This window comes from Numenius arquata, chromosome 12 (genome assembly GCF_964106895.1).
Source record: "Numenius arquata chromosome 12, bNumArq3.hap1.1, whole genome shotgun sequence".
Classification (NCBI taxonomy): domain Eukaryota; kingdom Metazoa; phylum Chordata; class Aves; order Charadriiformes; family Scolopacidae; genus Numenius; species Numenius arquata.
In genome coordinates, this window is record NC_133587.1 from 4,343,344 (window position 1) to 4,364,024 (window position 20,681).

Genomic DNA, 20,681 nt, shown 5'->3' on the forward strand with positions numbered 1-20,681 from the left:
GATGGTGGATCCCATTTGCCAACGGAGTCATCGCCATTAATCACACGCCTGTGTCGTCTTCTCACTCCCACCTCGGCCTCCTTTGGTGATGCCGAGGCTCCGTCCCCAGCCCAGCTCCGGCACTGATGCTCCAGAGGCCACCCGGCACCTCTCCCCGCTCCAAAACACCGACACCGACCCGGCACCTTGCACGGAGTCAGCACCCAGGAGGAGATGCTGAACCCACCCCAGCACCCACACGAGGCCAGGCTTGCACCCACCGGGCAGAGCCGAGTGGCCCCAGGCTGGTAGCCCTGGGCCAGCACTTGCCTCTGGATGCTGCCCACTACGCCAGGGATGCAGCTGATTTCCCGGGGGGACGAGCACAAACTCCCGGCCGCTGAAGCCGTTGTGCAACCCCTCGCGCGAGCAGAGATGTCAAATTCCTCAAAAAAACCCCACTTGCCGTGGTTTTGGCGGAGGGTCGGGACGTGGTGCCAGCAGGGAAAAGTGACTCCGCCCGACTTTTTGCAATTAATTACTTTTCGATTCTGCTGTTTATCTGCCGGTTCCCCCTTTGTGGGAAGGAGCAATCTGGTTTTCCCCCCACCATCACCACTCCCCGTGAAGCCCCTGCACCTTGCACTCCTCTCACTCACCCTCTGCTTTGAAATAACACAGATTTCCCTGTGAAGGATCAGGCTTTCCAGTGCCCTGCACCGGACTTTCCCAAACTCTCCAAACCAGGCGATTATGGTGCAGAAAACGAGAACAAGGGCAGGGGACACTGCGCTGCTCGGCCACCACATGTCACCTCGTGCTTTGGGGTTTTGGAAGCTCCCAGGAGCGAGAGGTCAGTGCTTTGCTGGGATGAGGGCTCCCATCCTCCTCCTCACGGGCAGGAGATAAACATCGCAAATCTCCAGGGAATTGTCTCGGTTTCAAGACAAGAGAGTGAGCCTGTCCCTGGGTGCTTGCTGGGGGTGGGGGGGGATGATGACGACTGCCGAGTCTCTCTCATGTGTCACCACACCCTAAAATGTGGCTTTGGGCTTCCTCGGCAGCGCCTGCTGCTCTGCCTTCTCCGGTGAAGCTTAGTTCCCTTCTGTTTGCTGGGTGCTCGCCCAATTACAGACCCAAATTGCCTCCCCAACCCATCCAGCAGAGCAGCGGAAAGGGGCCACCCGTGTCACCTGGCCCCGTGCTTCACACCACGGAGCTGCCAGAGACAAACTGCAGCAGCGGGAAGGGTGGGGAGAGAGGAGCATCACCCCGGAGAGGTGGCACCGCCGTGGGAAAAGCCTCTCCTCGGCTACCGCATCCCCAGTCGATACTGTCCGCTCAGCATGGACCCCCCCCAAAACACGGGAGCAGCCGGGGGAGGCCCAGAAAATCCCCAGGGATGAGGAAAGAAAAGGAAAATCCCGTAGTAAAACCAGAGGAGCAGGAAAGAGGAGACGCTGGTTTGGTGGCTGGCTCCGTCGCTGCCTGTGAAGATCCCAATGCTGATGGGTCTCTGTCACTGGCCTCGTTAGCATAGATTTAATACCAGGATGCTTCATTTAAAGGAAGCAACAGGAAAAAGAGGGAGGAGAGAGAAGTGACTCTGAAAAAGCTCCAGGACAAACCCCCTGCAGGCTCCAAGGCAGCAGGAGGGACGCCCAGGGACACCAGGCTGCCCCGAGCCCCTCCAAGCAGCCCTGGCCCACCAGGGATGAAAGGAAGAGGAATATCACAGTCAAAGCCTTCTCCTCTGGTTACAACAGAGCAGGAAGGTGCTCAGGAGGCTGCCAGGGCTTCATATGCTCCTGGTCCTGGATTTTTGCAGGGAAGGAAGCAGGGATGCTGCACGGGACGCTGCAGTCCAGAGCCCAGACCCAAAGGAAAGCAGGGGTTTGCATCCGCGAGAGCTGCCAGGAGCATGCTTAGAAACCGGGAAGCAACAAAAACACTGCCAAGCTTGTAACGAGGAAAGGAAGGCTTAATTAACCTTCCTCCAAAACCCCCGAGATCCCTTGCTGGAAGGGACTCGGGAGGTGGAAAAGCATCAAAGCATCCCCCCGGACCTGAGGCTGTTGCAGAGCTCAGGGCCCCAGCTCAGCAGCCTGGGTGCTCCCTGCAGCATCCCTCTCTGCTCTGGGACTGGGGGGTATCACACCAACCCCTTTGCTCTCAGACCCAGCTGCAGATGCGTAGTTTTAACTCCAGAAGTAGCAAAACAAAAACCCACAAAACAAATCAACCCTCAAACCCCACAAAAACAAAACCAAGCCCTCACCATCAGGCAGATGCTTCAAACCCAGCCCTGCATCCTTCCTCTGCAAGCACAGCTCACCCAGCAGCTACAGAGCTCTGCTGGCCTCTCCCACAACCTATTCGCCTGCTCTCCGCCACCCTTCCAAATTTAAGAGAGCAGCTCCCAACTCCAGTCATCCATTCGCTGCTCCCCCTACGCTGTTTCAATCAGTAGCGACCGCCAGAGCTTCCAAGAAGCCGATTCCCTGAGGTATCGCGCCGTAAATCCGAGCCAGCGCCGCAGCTGCGGCTTTTCCGCATTAGAAGTTTCTCCGGCCTCAGTCACCCCTGCGACCCTGCTCTCCCACGTTCCGAGCGTGAGGGAGATGGAGGCAGATCTGGTTCACCTGCAGCGCCGGCAAAGGGACCAACCTGATGGTACTCAGGAGAAAAGTGTGGGCTCGCAGCTTCCTAGGCCTTGGTCGAGCACAAGGTGTGTCTCTGGAAGGGCGTTCGGCATCTCGAAAAGGAAACGTCAGACCGTAAATATTATTTAGTACCTCCCTTCAGGAGAAAGCATCCAGAGAGACAGACAAACAAGCCAGAGGGATAGAAAAGACTATTTCAGTTGCTTCTCGCCTCAAGTCACCGCAGGCAGTTGGTATTTGCCTGACAAGCTCATGACACACACCTAGGAGGGGACTTCGGCACGGTTAGATAGAACAAGACAAGCACGTTCACCCCATTTTTTCCCAAAGGAATGCTTTATTGACAAGTTTCCTCACTATTTATCCGTCTAGAGAAACAGTTCAACACCCAAGCTCCAGCAGTCCCCGTTTCACTGGCTCCGCTCCTCGCGGGGAGGCCAGTTCCAGTCAAACAAGGAGCACCAGTAAGCGACACTCTACACTCCACCTACTGCCAGTACATCTGCCTTCTAATACGTCATCCTGTGTCCCCAGGTCTGCAGAGGGATGGGAGCAGGGCTGGGTGGGGGAAAGGGAGATTAATCAGGAGATAAGTGTCAAAACTTGCTTCTCTAAAGAAGGGTCAGAGACGGTTCAGTCCCTCCAGGGTGATAAACCACTAAAACTACCCAGATATGTACATAAGTCTAAAGACCTGAGTAAGTCCCACTTGGCCTCTAAGGCACAGAATTGCTCACTCCAGGTATTTCTATGTGGAGGCACTCGCCTAGAATAAGATCAGGCCTCTAAGTAGAAAACTCAGACTTTTTGGGCTCCTGAGCAATGAAGTCAGACGTCAAAAGAGCAAAACATCCAGCCCCCAGGGGAACTGGTTGAGCTCCATGACTCTCTGCCGGTTTTGTAAACCAAGATTAGAGCTGGGGATTCCAATCAAAAAAAAAAAGCCAACCCGTCCAGTCACAGTCAGATGTACCAGCTGGAGGAGCCCAGAGAGAGCAGAGTCCCTCCAACGTGGTATCCATCTTGCCAGAGACGGCTCTGGCCTTTTTGATCTGGCCCTGGCACGAGCAGCCTCCAGAAAGTCTTCCTCCAAGAACGAAGGCATAAGCTGAGAAGGGAGAAGCAAGTTTCATACACTCAGGAAACGGAGTGCACCACTGAATTTAACACAAGAACTGGCTTATAAGCATGCTGCTGCTACGGCATGATGCAAAACTCCAGTGCTCAACATCCAGCTTTATAACCCTTGCAGTCTTCTCTATAGAAAAAAAATAAAATAAAACCATAAACGAGTAAAGCGTAAGGTGATATAAGGCTTGCAATTCAGTTCCAGAGTCCAAGGCAGCATTTCCCTAATACGATGCCAAAGCGATTTTGTTTTGTTTTGTTTTCAAGCTTTATTTCTTTAAAGTTCATTGCATTTAAAAATAAAGATTTTTAGTTTTGTTAAAGCTAGAGCATTAGTGTAACAACGAGGCAGCTGCTAAGTGAAGTTTCCCTTTCGGGAGCCCAGAAAAAAAAACAAACCCAACTGTTTACCCCATTTACCAGCCTACTCCAATGGGAGCCAGAGAAACCAGTAACAGGAGAAGCCTGGGAGCTCAGGGAGAAGCTGCACAACATGCCCAGAGCACAGACCGTAGCCAGAAGCTGAAGCTAAGATGCCCATGCACTTGGCTTCTCCAATAACTGCCCTCCTCACGCTGCTCAGGGAGATGTATCAGTTCCAAGCTATGTCAGACAAGGGAAAAAAAACCTGTTTTTATCCACATCACTGGCATTTCTGAGCTACTTTAAGGAAACTCCATCTTACAAGCCCTCTCAAGAGGACAGCAGTGATACATTTAATCTACAAACTTTAGTGTAAAATATTATTTGTGTACAAAACTTTGCATTCTCTTTATTTAACTCAGATCCAGCAGCAGTGTCTATGAATGAATGATGGATCTCTCCCAACTGGCTCTCAGCCCCTTCTTGGATTCGCATGTTGTTGCTGTTGTGAAGATTTAGGAGGGAGAGGGCTGGCTCTTGCAGTCGTGCACAGCCGTGCAAAGCCACGTGGCAGGTCTAGAAAGGAGCATTGTCTTGTGGAGGTTTGTCCCCAGCTCCCGAGGGGGAGTGGAGGCCATCGGTGCTGTTTTCCCTGCTGCCCACCACTCTGGACTGAAAGGAGAGAAGAGAGTTAGGATAACGAGAAACCAGCGCTGAGAACACCGAGTCAACTCCCCCTTGTCAAGGTCACCTACTGTAGCAAAGACTTCAGATAGCCGAGAGGCCATTTGCCCCCGTACATTGCAGCAATTAGTTTCTGCGTAAGGCTTCACGCTACACATGTACAAGACAAAGCAGACTGTTACCTTTATGGTCCCGACTCTATCTTCAAATGACTTGAAGGTCGCAGAATTCCTTGAAGAAAGGGGAGGAAAAGAAAACAAAGAACAAATAAAGACAAGTTAGTTCTTAATTAAATCAAACCACGTAGCGTGACTGGGCTCTCTGGCCTTTCCCATGCAGTGAAAGCAGCACCCAGAACACTTCCAGCTCCGCACAGCCTTTGGCACAAATCTCTCGGGCACATCAGACAAGAACATCACATACAAACGCTGAAGGAAAGCATTTATACCACGTGCAATCCACTCAATTGCTCAAGCTGAAACGTCGAGGGGAACAAGTCCCAGTTCACTAGGGAATCAATGCACGATAAGTAGAGAAGAAACTAGCTCTTAAGTTTTACCAGGCTTCCAACTAAAAGCATGCTGTCCTAACTAATGGAAAGGAAAAGCTGAAAAGGGTTTAAAATAGAAGTTTCAGTTTCCCACATTACATCCCACAGGCAGGAAGGGGAAGGGCCACGTGCCTGTACGTATGGGCAGTTTGATTACTACACGAGTGATCATTTGCATCATAAAATACTCATAAAAACCACAGTGTAATAAAGTTACTCGGAGGATTTCTTGTTTCTAGCAAGAAACCCGGGTCAACTGTGTGACAACATAACAAGCTTCTTGGCTTGCAAACAATTCCAGGGGAGGGCTCTGCCCCGAGCACTGGGACTGGGCGATTACTCACACAGAGCTGTTCTCCCCAGGCCAGGCTGTGGGAGCACTGGGAGATGACTAGCCTCATCTAAGTTATTTTGGTTCCAAAGAATCACTTTCTACCTGTGTCTATAAAATAATCTCTGTCAATCTGTAATGAGGATGAACAGAGAGAGGGCTTCTGTGGGCCCCATCCAGCCCTGGCAGTCATTTCTCCTGCAAGGAGATCACCACCTAATGCAGCACAAGGGAATGTGAGAGGGCACTGGGCTTCCAGGCTGGAGACAGAGGGTTCAAGTTAGGATTCATCTCGGAATTAGCAATGGTCATGCCATACGTTGTGAGAGAAGGACTGTAATCCCTGAAAGATGCAAATTTCAATTAGACTTTGGTAATAGTTGCAACGCTGCATTTAACACCTGTGTTGTTCTTGGACTAATAACCATAAAATGAGATTGGGTAAAAAAAAAAAACCCACCCTGAATTACTCTAACTGCAGGACGTGGTTACCCCACACCTCGAGTGGGGTCTGCTTAAGAAGGGAACCAGTTGTACAAGTCACAGCCAAAAACCCAGTAACGACGGAGTCAGCTGAACTCTCCCCCCAGCCCCACTAAGGAGACAACGGGTGTTTGCTACGTTACCTCATCGCTGGCATACTTATCGAGTGGCGGATGGAGTAACTGCTGCTCGGAAGCGTTCAGAATAAGGAGGAAAGAGTTAAATGACAATTTTAAACAGACACCGTGCAAGAGCAGCACACCCCTGGCTCTTAAGCACTTACTGTCCACACACAGGCTGCTGCGGACAACCAAAGCGGTAAGAGCCAGCCCTCTCCTCCCTTATTTAACAGTCACAGCCCAGAACTTAGTTTTTCCAGACACAGGACAGTACACACAAATATTTAAGTGCAAACTGCAACTGTGATATAAAAGTCAATCACAGGGCATTGGTTTGTGGTAGGTTTCTCAATCTGTGTCAAAAGTGTAGGCATGGCTTAAATAATCAGCTTCCCCTTTAACATCTGCAAGAGTAAGGCATAGAAAGAAAAAAAAAAAACACACCCTATCTTTTAGCAGCCTTGAAGAATATCTTACCTAAAGGAATTCGAGAAGGGGTGAGCCCTGGGAGGAGCCGCGGCAGCAGAGAGAAAGGGAAGCAACAATCAGACACTTGTGCAAATCTCAACACTGAATGCAGGGACATGGTCACAGGATCACGGGGCAGCAAATTCAGCTACCCAGGAGGAAGCCTCTCAAAATAAATTGCAGAAGCAAGCAAGAACCAAAGGCTTTTCATTAACTCAAGCCAAGCTAAGACGTTTTTCAGAGAACAATAAATAGCACCTACAGCACCTTAGAGCCAGGGTGCTGGAGAGGGAAAGGAGCGGGTGTGCAACCACCACCACCCCCCAAAACATTTTACCTACCCCTACCCATTGCTTTAACACCATTTTTAAGTTTTAGAGCATGTTTTCCTAAACTGAGAGTTTTACCAAGCACTAGCTAATTTGGTAAAGATACCTCCTTCCCCCATGTCCCCCCAAGAGCTCTCATACAAAGACAGCATTGCTAGGACTTCTGGTGGAGAATTTCTGTAACAGGAACCTGCAATGAATACCTGCCCGTTATCTTGCCAAGCCCGCAGATCCCAGAAGTTACAGCTCAGAGAACAAACACATCTCAGCATAATAAAGATAAGAGAATCTGGATAAAAGGTATCATGTTTAGCCTGCAACCTGGTTGCCCATTTTTAGGTTTCAAGGCAAACTATATCCCCCACCAGGTTACCAGATTTCCCTGCGTGATTTTGCAATGCAGTAGCATCTCAGTAGTCTGAAATAACAGACTGAGGTTTCCCACTTCTACTAGTAAGATTACTAGGATGCTCTAAAGGAGCTTCTCTTACCAGAAGCGGTGTTTTATTCCACTTAAATCTAACTTTTGTCTCTGCAGCAGGAAGCAGTCATGGCAAGTTGGATCTGAAGTACTTGGAAAGGAGCACAAGGGCTTTTCTTTACAGCCAGAGCAAAGACGTTAGGCTTTGTGGTTTCATTTCCCTGTGCATCCAAGTCAGCTCTTTGGCAGGGTAGACTCCTTGAAATGCTGTCTTTGCATGTGAAAAATAAATTAACTTTCTATTTACTCTTCCTTAAAGGAGAACACAGATAACACACATCCATGCACCATGCTACTCTGTAAGCAATACCACAAGCACTGCATCGTTTGGTCAGTATCTTGGTCTGGACACAGCAGTAACCTTTTTCCTCCTTTTACAAGGATTTCAAGTTTATGTAAATTCAGAAGCTTGCAGGCACCTTTGGGGCTTGGGCTAACATTTCATAATGAATTTGCTTGTAGTATCACGTACAGCAGCAAACTCCATCAGTCAACATGAAGTGTATTGGGGACATAAACCCACAAAGCAAGCTGTTATCAACAAAAAGAAAACACTTCCAATTTTGCAGTTTACTCGGGCCAGTAAAATGCAGGAACGGAACATCTAAAAGCCAATTTACTTTTTAACTGTAAGTGGAGATAACAGAAAAAGCTGAATTGGCCAAGATTTGGAAAAATCCCACCCACTAATTAAGCTACATTTTCTTCCCTCAAGGCAAGCTAATAGAGCAACAGCATTAATACAATTAGCACACTGTTACCACATTAACTTCACAATGTCCCCTTACAATCCACAGCCATAACATTTAAAGTTTTTTGTGACCAGAAAACAGCAACCCTAAAGATTTAACCCGGGGACACATTACTTTTATTTCATAGCATTTTGGTCCAAGCATTTTTAATGGAATTACGACTACGCCCTCCGTGTATCGGAGGCATTTGTCCCATTCATCACGCCTTCCTTGCATTTATCAACCGGTGAAGGCTGACTAAACAAGGAAATCCCTTCTGTTATCTCGACACTTCCAGTGATGGAAAATAAACCTGCTTTACAAGTGAATTTGTAGTATAAAAGGAAAAAAAAAAAAAGTACAGTAACAGAGGTTGCAGTGTAGGCTACGAGGCCTGTAACGGAGATTCTCTGGGAACAGAGATCATCTCCACTCAGAGAAGTGATCACAACAACACAACAGACTTCACTCCTCCTCAGCTCTGATGATGTATCACAACACCAGTCACAATTTCACCTGGCAAGGGTACAGAGTGGGACAATTCCAGCAGAAACTTATGCTCAGAGTTAAACCTTATTCAGAATCAGAAATACCAAGACTTGAACACAGCACAGGAGACAGAAGTCTGTTTATACGCACACAGAAAAACTGAAAGTCTTAAAAAAAAAATATATAATCATTACTGTGTTCCCCCATAGGGCCACGTACACAAAGCAAATCCTGCTGAAATAACTTCAGCAGGGATTACCAAGTGATACGACAGAAGCTGCCTCTATTTCATAATACATCACCCAAGGTACTAGCTATAAAAAAGAATGCAGATGTTTAAATTGGTGATTAATGCTGAACAATAACATCAACTGCAAAGGTGTGACTTGTTTGTAGTCAGCCAGGCCAGCTTCCACAGCCAGTTTTCACTATGACTGTGTCAGCGCAGCTCTGTCACCAGCAGTATCAGGCACACTCGTCACTCAGCCACGCATGCCCTCCCTCCATCACCCGCGCCTGGGGTGGCACAAACATTTCTGCAGCCACACGGTGAACTGCATTCTCCCAACCAAAAGACAACAGGGAGGACCAAGCCCATCAAAACGGCTTCTTCAAGTGGTGGCAATGCTGGTTCAGGAGTTCCCCCTGTGTGGTCCAAAAAGCACAGTTCCCATCCCTTTGCCACAACAGCCTGGCCAGACTGCAGATGTCCACCCCCAAATTTTCTTCACTTATCAGTTTAGTATAACGTTATCACCATGCCCTGGGGCAGTATCTGTAATCTGCTGTGATTACATGTAAATCTCTTCTTCCAGCAGACTAGGTGGTTTCCAGGAAAAGAAAAGTTAAAACTTGAATACTGGAAAGGGTAGGAAGCCAGCTAGTCCTCTGCCAAATTCAGAGAAGTGAGCTACTGAAAACACTCACCGAAAATTACCCTCTAGGAACACAGTAAATAACTCCGAGGACAGAACTAGAATAAATCAGTACTATGTGATCAGAGGCCAACAAGTTCTTACCACTTGGATAGTCCCAGCCACAGTGGAATAGGAAATTCCCTACAAAGAACGACAGCTACCCATTCAATCCAAGATCTGGTACATCACATTAAACACGAGCTCTAAGAATACTTCCTTAGTAACCTAGACAGGTCATATATTCAGAATTAGCTCCCATTTCCAAGAAAAAAACACGGTCAAGGTATTCTGCATGAAAAACTTGGACGACGCCATTAATAGGGAAGCGATCTTTAGCTTAAACTTCTGAAGATGAGGCAAGTCACCAATTCTAACCTTGAAGTTCAGCTGAGAAACTCACAGAGCAAGAACCTCGGCCAGCAGTGGAGGGAACCAGCCCTCCACTTTCCAATTCAGAGAGGTTTAAACTTGCAAATACTTCGGTGGTAATCTGCTTAAGCAATCCAGATAAAAGATTTCTTCTTGTGGTTGGTGGTTACGTTGTCATGATCTTCTGAATCAATTAATTACCTTCCAATCGACAGGACATAACTGTGCCTGGAAGGCAAACTGCCCTTCTCCATGGAACGCCAACACACAGGGCTGGAAACTGCATGAAACGCAGCATCCAGACTTTGCCCAATTTTAAAGCATAACAGAGCACAGGAGCAATGACCCCTTTCTAATCCTAAACAGTAACACTGAGAAAACACACCTCCATAATCCAATAGTGAATGGAAAAGGTAAACTTTAATACTAGTTTCTTACATATAACATAAAAGCTGCAGTGAAACCGTATGACAGTAAGAGGGGGAAGGCTGCTAAAAACATTCTGTCAGTTCTCCTAATCCAAATCAAACCTAAAAGCCTTAGAACAGATTTTATCCCATCAACAAGTCTTTAATAAGGGTTCAGTCTGTCCTAAACTATGATGTACAGGGCTACACAGAAGAAGGTAGTCCATCAACAATAATCTGCTGCCAACTAAGCAGCAAAATGCAAAAAAAAGCCTAGTTATTGTCTAAAGTCTCATTACTGTTTGAAAACAAGATCAAAGCACCAGAACGCAAAACAGAAATCTTACCTCATGTCACCAAGTTTCCTGCTGATAACAGAACCTACATTGGAAAGGGCTGCTGAAGTCTTCTGTCCTGCCTGGGAAAGGGTTTCTTGGGTCTTCTTATAACTAAATAGAAAAAAAAAAAATCATAAATTGAACTACTGTGTAGCATCTGAAAGCAAGAAGCACCCCCCCATTTTGAAAAAGGAACCCATATTAAAGGAGAGAAGCCAGGTTAGTGAGCTGCACTGACTCCACTGAAAGAGCCCCTTCCGGTCTTGCATATATTCAAAAAATTGGAAGTTTTAAGGTGGCAGCAAGTGTAGGATAAACCTTTCCATACACTCACTCTACCATTTTGACCATATGTTCTTAAATCTGACTAACTGTTTTGGGAAAAAAAAACCCAAACAACCAGCCCAAATTTTCCATGTGGAAACACCATGGCATCGTATCCTATTTGCTCTACAACTATCTTTTGTTCTCCTTAAAAAAAGGGTAAAAAGTCTACAAACTTACTCTATAATATGCTTGTAGCCTTGAAGAAGTTACAGCATTTGCTGCAGTGTTAGGTTACAGAGGAAAGAGGCAGGACTAATATCACTGGATAGAAAAAGAAACGGAGGAATCTGCATTATCTCTACAACTTGCAGTTTAGAAATAAATTGGTAGAGAAGTTTCCTATCAGTTACCATCAACCACAATACGTGTGAAGTCTGACAGCTTGTATTTGTCAGCTGATTACATTTCAGTTTATACCAGAGCTGGAGAAGACAGACTTGAGAACCTTTGTTTCCTTCAGATGAGACTAACTCTCAGGAACAAAGATTCTTTGAGCCACTTTCATTAACTCGTCCTCTCTAAGCTACTCCACAATTGGTGATTAACACCTAGATTTATAGCATTCTTCAAATTATAAAAAGAAGACTCAGGCTGGAAAACAAGCTGTCAGGAGACAGCACCACAGCACCTGGATTCAAGCAATACAGATTACAACGTGTTGGTTTGTTGCGGTTTTCTTGCTTAAGACCACAGCCAAGGATTTCTGAATCAAGAACATACATGAGAGTTATGCAGAACGGGGCAAAACCACATCAGCTTTACCTTCCCTCTTCCTGCTCCTGAAAGAAAATTCCTATAACCTAGGCATTTTTCAGACCAATTCCTCTTGAATTCAGTGACTCCAGAATAGCCTGAATGTGCCCCGACGGCGAGGTCTCAACGTCGTTTCTCCACAGCACAATCTTTTGCAAGTAGTCATTTAAGGACAAGTCAGGAGCGAACTGGTCAGGATCAACACTGCTCTTACACGTGCCTTCCTATCACAATAGCTGTGTTGGAACCCTAGGGCCAAAGTTGCTTTCAAAGAGGAGGATCTCAATGCCCTTCCGCAGCCAGGCTCCTCCCCAGCTGACTAAGTCCCATCATGGGATTTGATTTACAGCTGCCTAACCGAAACATCGAAGAGCTCACGCTCACCAAAGTACGTTGTGCTGACTCTGCGCCCGCTTGGCGCTCAGCTCTCAGAGATCAGCACTAAGCACCAGCGCAGCGATGAGAGGAAAGGTTTACAGGCTCAAAGGGACACCATCACTTCATACACACACACCAGGTACTACGTCTAGCTTCAGCAGATAAAGGCCAGAGATTTTCCAACTGGTTTTCTCACTCTTGCCAGCAGTATTCTTAAGATAACCAAAGATCTAGCACTCAAAGTGCTGCTCCTTCTGCCTGAATGTGCTCCTTCGTGATGCCAGCGCAACCGCTTGTGCTGACAGTGATCTAGATCAAGGAAACGATCCGGCTGAAATATAAACTTGGAAGAACAAAAAGAAAAGGCAACAACAGCCAAATCAGATCGCCAGCAGCCTAATCCTGCATCCACAGCTCCCACACGCACGTACACACCTCCACTGCTGCAGCACAGGGGGCAGAGCCGGGAGAGCGCAGCTGAGATGAGAAGCTCTTTAACCCAGAACTGCCATCAGACACACATGTGGAGCTGCATCTGTGACAGCCAGGGATCAGGTTATACAAGACTTTAATGCAACTTAACTGCGCCCAGCCCTGACCTAGAAGGCGCAACTACTCTCCTTGCAAGAGACACAGACAGGTTTACCATGGCTTTAAATTCACACTCACTCACTTTTTTCCCTTAGCGCCAGTACAAAGCACAATAGAATAATCCAAATCTAGGAGTAATAAATATGAGCTCTGATTAATACCTTGCTCTACTAACAAGCAGCTGGCACCAGCAGAAGCTGCAGAAAAAACCTCTGCCCTGTGGTGTTCATCCTCTGGTACTCACATATTGCATGGCATCCCTCCTATAAACCCTGATGGGGAGAAGCCAGACCTGCACCCTCAAATCCTCCTTTATCCATTAATACCAGCTTCCACTCACTTGGTTTTATCCAGCAATTGCCATTTGTGCTGTCTGGCAAAGTACACAAACCATCCAAGGCATCTTGCACCCTGGTTAGAATGAAATGAGCTAGGGACAGACTGGGCTGATTTCTCTGCTTGCAGAGGGCAAGTCTAGCCAGGAATGGCAACTACCAGGAAATTCAGGAGTATGCAACAGCACCATAAGGTCAGGAGTTAAGCCCATTCCCAATTCAGTCAGGATGCTTGTTAGTTATAACCCAGAGAAGCTCTGGAACAGGAAAGAGGATGCATTTTCATAACCATCCACCCCCCCGAAAAAACATACAAATAAAACCTCATTCCTGGATTTCTCAAACTTGGCTCTTCACATTTACTGAGCTTTAGACAAAAGTAGAAATTTTGTTTGTTTTCTGAAACGTTGCTGGAATCCTACTGGAATCCTACCTTTCAATCCCCCTCGCTTCTCCATTTCAATCAGCATCTACCTTGCTGGTATGAATTGTCACTCTGTCTCGTGCCAAAGCAAGCAGGAAAACTAGCGTGCCACAGCTATTCAGCCTTAAACGCTCTACAAAAGCACACTTCCGCCACATTTCTGGCACTTATTAGGTACAAGGAAACAGATACAAGGAGAAGTTTTCTATTCTGGCAGGCACACCCAGGGAGGAACTCCGATTAAACACTGCTGGAGTCAGTCACACTGTCACCGAGCATAAAAACCAAGGTCACTCTACTTAGCAAGTGGAACAGTGACAATTTACATCTTCTTAATCTAGAAAACATACACAGAACACTGAAAGCAGACCTGCATACTTGAAAGTTTTTTCTGATACTCCTACTTTTTATCTCTGCTCATCTTTCACTCGTCTTATAAAGAAAACCTTCTGTTCACACATGCTGACTGTAACAAGCCAGCTCAAAGGACCGAATTTCATACCCACGCCAGAGAGCAGGAGAAGCAGGCTCACCTAAGACTTGGCTCACCGTGGTCTAAATCAGTTCAGGAAACACCACCACCTGCCTGGTCCCACTGCATCACTGTAAAGGACTCCCCTATAGACTGGGGGAAAGATGCAGCGAGAAGGACAGAGGCCAACTTTCATAATACGCTTCCATAATTTAGGCCAGATGAGAATTTAATTCCAGGCATTTAATAGAATCATGGCTAAGAGACCTTCACAGCCAACAACTGGAGTATAACAGCTGTGAGGTTTAAGCTGTTCAAGCCCATTTAGGGCCCTAACATGACAGCCACCGTGGACACTACAGCCCTATTTGTTCTCATCAGGTACCACAGCAAAAAGCAAAGCTCCTGCTCCCTGCAGAGCACCTTGAGGTTAAGAAGAGATCAGTCTGATTATTCCACAGCTTGTCAGCTGAAGATCTAACGTGTGGTGCACAGGCCTCAACTACCCAGTGGCTTCAGCCAGTTCCCTCTGAGAGCAGACAGGCATTTGAAGAGTATCGCTGGGGCCAAAATGACATCATTCAAGTACTGAGGCGAGGAAAAGCTCCCTCTCCCAGAAAAAGGTGTTTATTGGGTTAAAAAAGTGAAAGCTAGAAGAGAGAAATGTTTAAATAGGCCTAGTTAAAGCAGAGAACTGTGAGAAGAAGCGCAGAACATTAGTGACAGCAGACTGTCGTGGAAGCATTTGCCAACGCTGAAGGTTAAAACACTCACGCTTCTGATTGAGTTAATTTTTCATTCCAGTCCTCCAGTGTGCTGCTGGCTGAAAGATATCTACAAACACAACGGAGGTTAGATACAGTGCCAAGATTCACTACAGATGCTTCTTTTGACACTTTCCACATTATTAGCATCTCTTTACAGTTACAGTATCATAGGTTTTATTTCTCTGACAATAGCTTCCCCCCTTCTCTGGTACAGCCAGAAGGAAAAGAGCTGTTGTTTGAGAGGGGGAAGACACAAAGCCCTGGGTTCTTCTTTCTTATTTAAGCACGTTCAAACACTGAGCACAAAGAAACAACGCCTGCAGTTTAGGTGTCAAGAATCGACAGACTCCGCATCTTCGGTTCCCTTCCTGCATGCTATGTGGCAGCTATAATACTAACAGCACAGAGCAGTGAACTAAGCTGAAGGCCAAAATCGATCTGCCACACCCAAAGCTCTATTTTACCACCATAGCCAGACCTGGACAAACCCTTAAACCCCCTTAAACTTAGTTTCCTTTTCTAATCTTTAGAAATCATGTTTCGCTACATAGAAACCAGTACCTTAGGGATTGTGAGAATTAACACTGCAAGTACAGAACAAATAAAAGTACCACAGAATGCAAACAAGAGGTAGAAGTGCTCAGAGGTGATGTTTTGCAGGCAGTTCACGTCACCCAGAACCGTAATTCTCCCCAGTTCGATCAGTGCTATCTTGCCTACTGGCGAGAGGTTTCCAACCCACGTTTGCCTCTTAGCTAAATAATCATCTCCTTCAATGCAAGCCATAGAAGGGAGAGAATCTTCAGTGCAGAAAACATTCAAGGTCTCCCTTATGTTCAGCTAGGCAGCAGGAATCAAAGTGATTCACATCTAATATGAAAGGAGGTCTAATATAATTAAAGAATGCATTCTAGAGACAAAAGCAACCAGATGTTTAGTCCACATTTGTTACCCGCTCATACATACTGCAAGGACTAAAATTCATGGATTTCCAGTATTGACATCATCAAAAAGGTTCACACACATCAATGCAGAAGAGTCTCTGCGTGGCGACTTTCAAAAGCTAACATCAGTACTTGCTTTTGCACTGCCCCTATTTTCAGCTACAAGTAAACGCCTCCAGGCATCTCCCCTGAGGCCATACAGAAAGGTGATAATCAAACTGATCCCTACCACACCTGCTGACGAGAAAAGAAATAGTTTCACAGTAAAGATAAGGGGTTCGCTAATAAGACATTCGATAACTGACCTCCCTACCAATAACCAGTTAAAGGGAAACTGTGGTTGATTTTTTGCATTTTTTTTTTTTTTTTTTTAATAAGATGTGGTCTGGTAACTGATTGGAATTTTTATTCTGCAATAGCAAGACTACAGGAGAGATGACAGCAGTAACTTTTACTCATCTCCTCTGCAACTGAGGGATGGTTATAGCTGGAAGCCAGGCGTGCCGCTAATAAGAGTCCCGCTTCGCCATGCCTCCAGCTCCCAGCCAGCCCCTGACACCTGTGAGAACAAGTGGTAGCATAAATCGGGGAACGCAGCAAGGAGCAAGGAGGTGTTGCTGAGGAGCCCGAGGCACTCACAAGTCAGACTGTGTCACTTTGTCATTCCACTCTCCAAGTTTCTCAGATGTTCTCACATAACTAGAAACAGAAAGTGTTAATGAATATAACTTCAATATTCATTTCTTAGAAGACAATGACACAGATTTCAGTTACAAAGGAATAACAGAAATCAGGCGAGGGGGTGTAAGAGGGAAGACAAGGAAAAGGGAAAGACTAAACAGTGAGACGAACAGCTGAACAATCCACTCTGAAGTAGCACTGTGAGTAACTCCATTCCACTTAAATTACATGAGACTTTTTAGACTGAGAGATCTCTCTATGGGCACTGAGAGTCCCTTAGATCCAGGCACAACTGCGGGGTCAGACTTACCTCTTGGACTCTCCTTTTGGCACTGCCAAGCACGGCAGTGACCATGCCCTTAACGCCTGCTGAGGAAGAGTCAGTCTAATTTCAGATCATCTTTAGGCAGAAATGACTATGTGTAGCGTGCACTAACATTACAGAATTTTTTCCTAGGAAGTGCAGACTTTTTAATTCAAGCTATACGACTCCAGAAATAGCTTCTGAACTAGCGCTACGCAGCAGAGCCTGCGCTTCTCTTTGAGCCCGAGTTCAGAACAAGGTAGCAGCTGCCTACGTCTTAAAGAACAGGCAGAAACGGGCAAACTGAAGTGTTAAGTGGTGATCTACATCCCCAACATCATGGGAAGGAGCATCCAGCAACAATTTATCCACATCACAAACACAAAGCTTCCATTTGTGCTGACATAAAGACACTGACACATGAGAGCAATGAAATGAATAGTTTTAAGTGCTTTTTACTCTATATACCCATCAGAGCAAAAGCCTCCAGCCACTTCGAAGAGCCCTGGAATACGCTGCTGGGAAATAATTAATGTAGAGTCATATTTAAATGTGAAACGTGCAACACAAGTGACACTTACGCATTGGAGACTTGGACATCATGCCAGCTTTTAGATAGGTTTTGCTTTAACCCATCCAAGGGAGTCAAACCTAGCTTCCTCTTCAGCTCTCCACAGTGCCTCTCTTTAGCAGCCAGGACTTGCCTGAGGGTACCAATTTCTTCTTCAACCTTAGAGAGAGGTAGAGGTTTCTCTTAAATCACAGTTCAGTAAAATTCCAAAAATTAGGCCAACTTTCTACCTCCCTCAAAACTAGCAAGATTTCATTAACATGAAGTTAAAGAATTGGTAGGAACGTCAGGTACACACAGAACAATTCAACTGAAGATGAAAGGTGCTGGAACAGGAGGCCTACAGCTCAGACTTCAATAGGGAAGACATCCATACAAGTCACTGTACTGGCGACTTAATGGCACCAAGATTAACATTTCTAGCATTGTAATTTCCACAGTAGATAAAAATCAGTTGCCAAATCTTAACTAAGGTTTCTATCTTATTATTCTTTTACTCTGGTATCATTAAAGCAAAGAGTTTCTCCTTAGAGATCTTTCTTTCAAGATTTTCAAAGCACTCTCGAGTTGTTTGCAGGCAGAGAGGGTTCATTTCTACCTCAACTGCAGCTCACCAAGCTCTACCTGACCACCCAGAGCAGTAAAGTCCTCCCTTGCTAGAACTTGCGAGTCAAAGAATCACCATGAGACTCTCAAACGAAAGGACTAAGAAGAGACGCAATTATTTTCAGAGACATTTCAGACAGAAATTATAAACTGACTTTTAGCCCCAAAAGGTGTCCAAAATTTAGTATATTACATTACAAACTCTCAGCTCTTCAAAAGCATGTAGGGACCAAAACCAGTTGCCTATAAAGTGTAGTAAGTATTTAAGAAGTAGAAACAGAAAACATGCTAAATACTCCATTGTTTCAGCTTCCTAAGGAAAAACAAATTTCTCTTGCATACACTTGCTAAAGTGTTTTCTCGCTTCAAATGGAGCTAAAAGCTTAGATTAAGCTCACAGCATCAAAAGCCACTTACTTCCTTAGAGCTCTAATTTAAGTCATTCTGGGAAAGAGCGGGCAACATACCAACTACAGCGTTTGAAGTATCTGCCAGCTTTGTGCATTTTAACAATTAGCTGAGAGATCCAAAGGTAACATCACCGCAAAATTAAAAAAAAAAAAAAAGAAAACCACACCAAAAAAACAAGTCCTCCTCCTGCAGCTCCTGTTTGTTCCTCCCCAGTGGAACACAACTGCAGCCGCTGACAAACGCCATTACCTTGGCAAGCTCAGATCTCAACTCCTCCTCTTCAGCGAGAGTCAGCCCCTCGGGCACAGCGGTCCTGGCCGAAGCCGCGCTATCCACGGGAACATCTGTCATGGCATCCGACAGCAGACCTTTGTTGGGAGAGTTAAGGTTGATATCTGTCACAGACAAGGAGCAGAGGGCAGACAGAATAAGCAGCCAGCAAGCGAAGCAATTTATGCAAACCTGGGCAGCCTGACGGGAAAGGTGAAGACAGGGGCTTCACAGAGAGAGGAAGAGAAACCTCCAGCGGGGTTTCCTCCATCAGCATCTCTCAGAAGCGACACAAGCACTGCGCTGCTCGTCCAAAATAGCTCCTCTGCCCGGCACCACGCAGCTGAATACCCGCAGGGCCCACGCCAACCCGGGGGGGAGGGAGGACGACGGACGGACGGTCGGGGGACGAGCCCTGGGGAGGCGGGGTGGGGGGGAGGGTGAGGGAAGCCGGGGACGAGCCGCCAACGTCCTCCGCAGGGCCCTGAAGCCGCAGCCCCCAGAGGGGCCCATCCGCACGGCGACCCCCCAGCTGTCTCTCTACACCCCCGGGGGCCGCCTTTCCCCTCACGGCGGCCGCCCCCCCCCGTCTCCTCGGGGGTCGCCTCTCCCCTCACGGCAGCCCCAGGGGCCGGCTCCCCCCTCAAGGCCCGTCTCCTCCCCTCAGGGCCGCTGCCCCCCCCTCAAGGCCCGTCTCGTCCCCGGGGCCCCCCGCTACAAGGCGACCGGAGGCGAAGGCCGTCCCCGGGAGACGAACCGCAGCACGTTCCCCCCCCCCCCGCCATCACCCCTACCCTGGCTGGCGCTCTCCATGACGGCGCCCCGGACCCGTCCAGCCGCCACCGAAGAAGAAGCCGCCGCCGCCGCCGCCCCCCCGGTGACGCAATCAGCGCCGCGCCGCCCCCGCCCACTTCCGGGGGAGGGTCGCGGGGAGAGCGCGTCACCCGCCGCGTCGCCACGGCGACGGCGCCACGTTCCCTTCCCTCCCTCCCCTTCCTTCCCCTTCTCCGCCGGAAAGGGCGGGGGTGACGTCACGGCGCCGGGGGTGACGTCACGGCGCGGGCGGCGCCGGCGGTGCGGTGCTGCCGGCCGGAGGGAAGGGGGCAGCAGCGGCACGGGCCGCCCGGGCCCCGTCACCCGGCCCCGGGGGAGACCGCGGGCCGGTGCTGGCGGCCTTCTCCCGCCCAGCTCGTTAATTAACTCCGCTAATTCGCCGCGGTAATGAACCCCTCTGCCTGCCCTGCAGGGCCGCAGGGTTCGGGTGGGTACCTGAGGGCCGCCGCGGTGCCCAGGCCACCCCTCTTCCCCCCCCCCCCCCCGCAGCCCCGGCACTGCTGGGAGCCCTGTCCCGCTTCCAGATGCGCCTGAGAAATGCGGGTTTCCAGGAGGTGCCGCCTGCGGCAGCCGAAGGGGGAAGCGATGGCGGCAGAGGAAGGTTTCGTGTGTCATAGAATCATTCAGGTTGGAAAAGACCCTTGGGATCATCATCGAGTCCAACCGTCGACCCTACTCTACACCACATCCCCCAACACCACATCTCAGCGAGCCTTAAACTCAGCCAAGGACGGTGACTCGACCCCCTCCCTGGGCAGCCCCTTCCAGTGTCTGACCGCTCTCACTGTGAAGAATTTCTTCCTAATGCCCACTCTGAACCCGCCCTGTTGCAGCTTGAAGCCATTCCCTCTCGTTCTATCGCTAATTACCTGTGAGAAGAGACCGGCACCACCCTCTCTACGATGTCCGTTCAAGTAGTTACAGAGAGTGATGAGGTCACCCCTCAGCCTCCTCTTCCTCAAACTAAACAGTCCCAGCTCCCTCAATCGTTCTTTGTACGATTTATTCTCCAGGCCCTTCACCAGCTTCGTTGCCCTCCTCTGTACCCGCTCCAGCACCTCTGTGTCCCCCCCCTCTACCCCCCCGCTGCCTACCGCAGGCCTCGGCCCCCGGCCACCAACCTGCCCATCGTTCTGCAGGGGCTGGAAGGGCAGCGGGAGCCGAAACTCCCCGGCGGCGCAGCC

General features: G+C 48.1%; 1 protein-coding gene across 11 annotated transcripts; it reads right to left on the bottom strand.

Annotated features, from left to right (window-relative positions):
- Positions 1-2,952: 2,952 nt before the first annotated feature.
- TPD52L2 (TPD52 like 2) lies at positions 2,953-19,572 on the bottom strand. 11 transcript variants are annotated; one of them, XM_074157716.1, is made up of 9 exons: positions 19,458-19,476; positions 18,643-18,788; positions 17,387-17,535; positions 16,460-16,519; positions 10,839-10,940; positions 6,778-6,804; positions 6,325-6,366; positions 5,000-5,048; positions 2,959-4,805 (listed from the first exon to the last, which is right to left on the bottom strand). In XM_074157716.1, exons 1-9 carry the CDS (start codon positions 19,474-19,476, stop codon positions 4,710-4,712), a joined length of 690 nt encoding a protein of 229 aa, XP_074013817.1. In that variant the 3' UTR covers positions 2,959-4,709. The 11 variants fall into 11 exon arrangements, with proteins under 11 accessions (XP_074013822.1, XP_074013824.1, XP_074013826.1 ...); XM_074157718.1 differs by lacking the exons at positions 6,325-6,366; positions 6,778-6,804 and adding an exon at positions 14,884-14,943 and having other exon boundaries at positions 18,643-18,761; positions 19,458-19,556; XM_074157719.1 differs by lacking the exon at positions 16,460-16,519.
- Between the last annotated feature and the right edge of the window lie 1,109 nt (positions 19,573-20,681).

Excerpts from the sequence above, each read along its gene's own strand:
- TPD52L2 (XM_074157716.1), bottom strand. Across the intron at positions 10,941-16,459 it reads AAAGTGACACAGTCTGACTT|TTATAAGAAGACCCAAGAAA; the intron begins GTGAGTGCCTCG and ends TTTTCTATTTAG. Across the intron at positions 5,049-6,324 it reads ATAAGTATGCCAGCGATGAG|GAATTCTGCGACCTTCAAGT; the intron begins GTAACGTAGCAA and ends CCTTTCTTCAAG.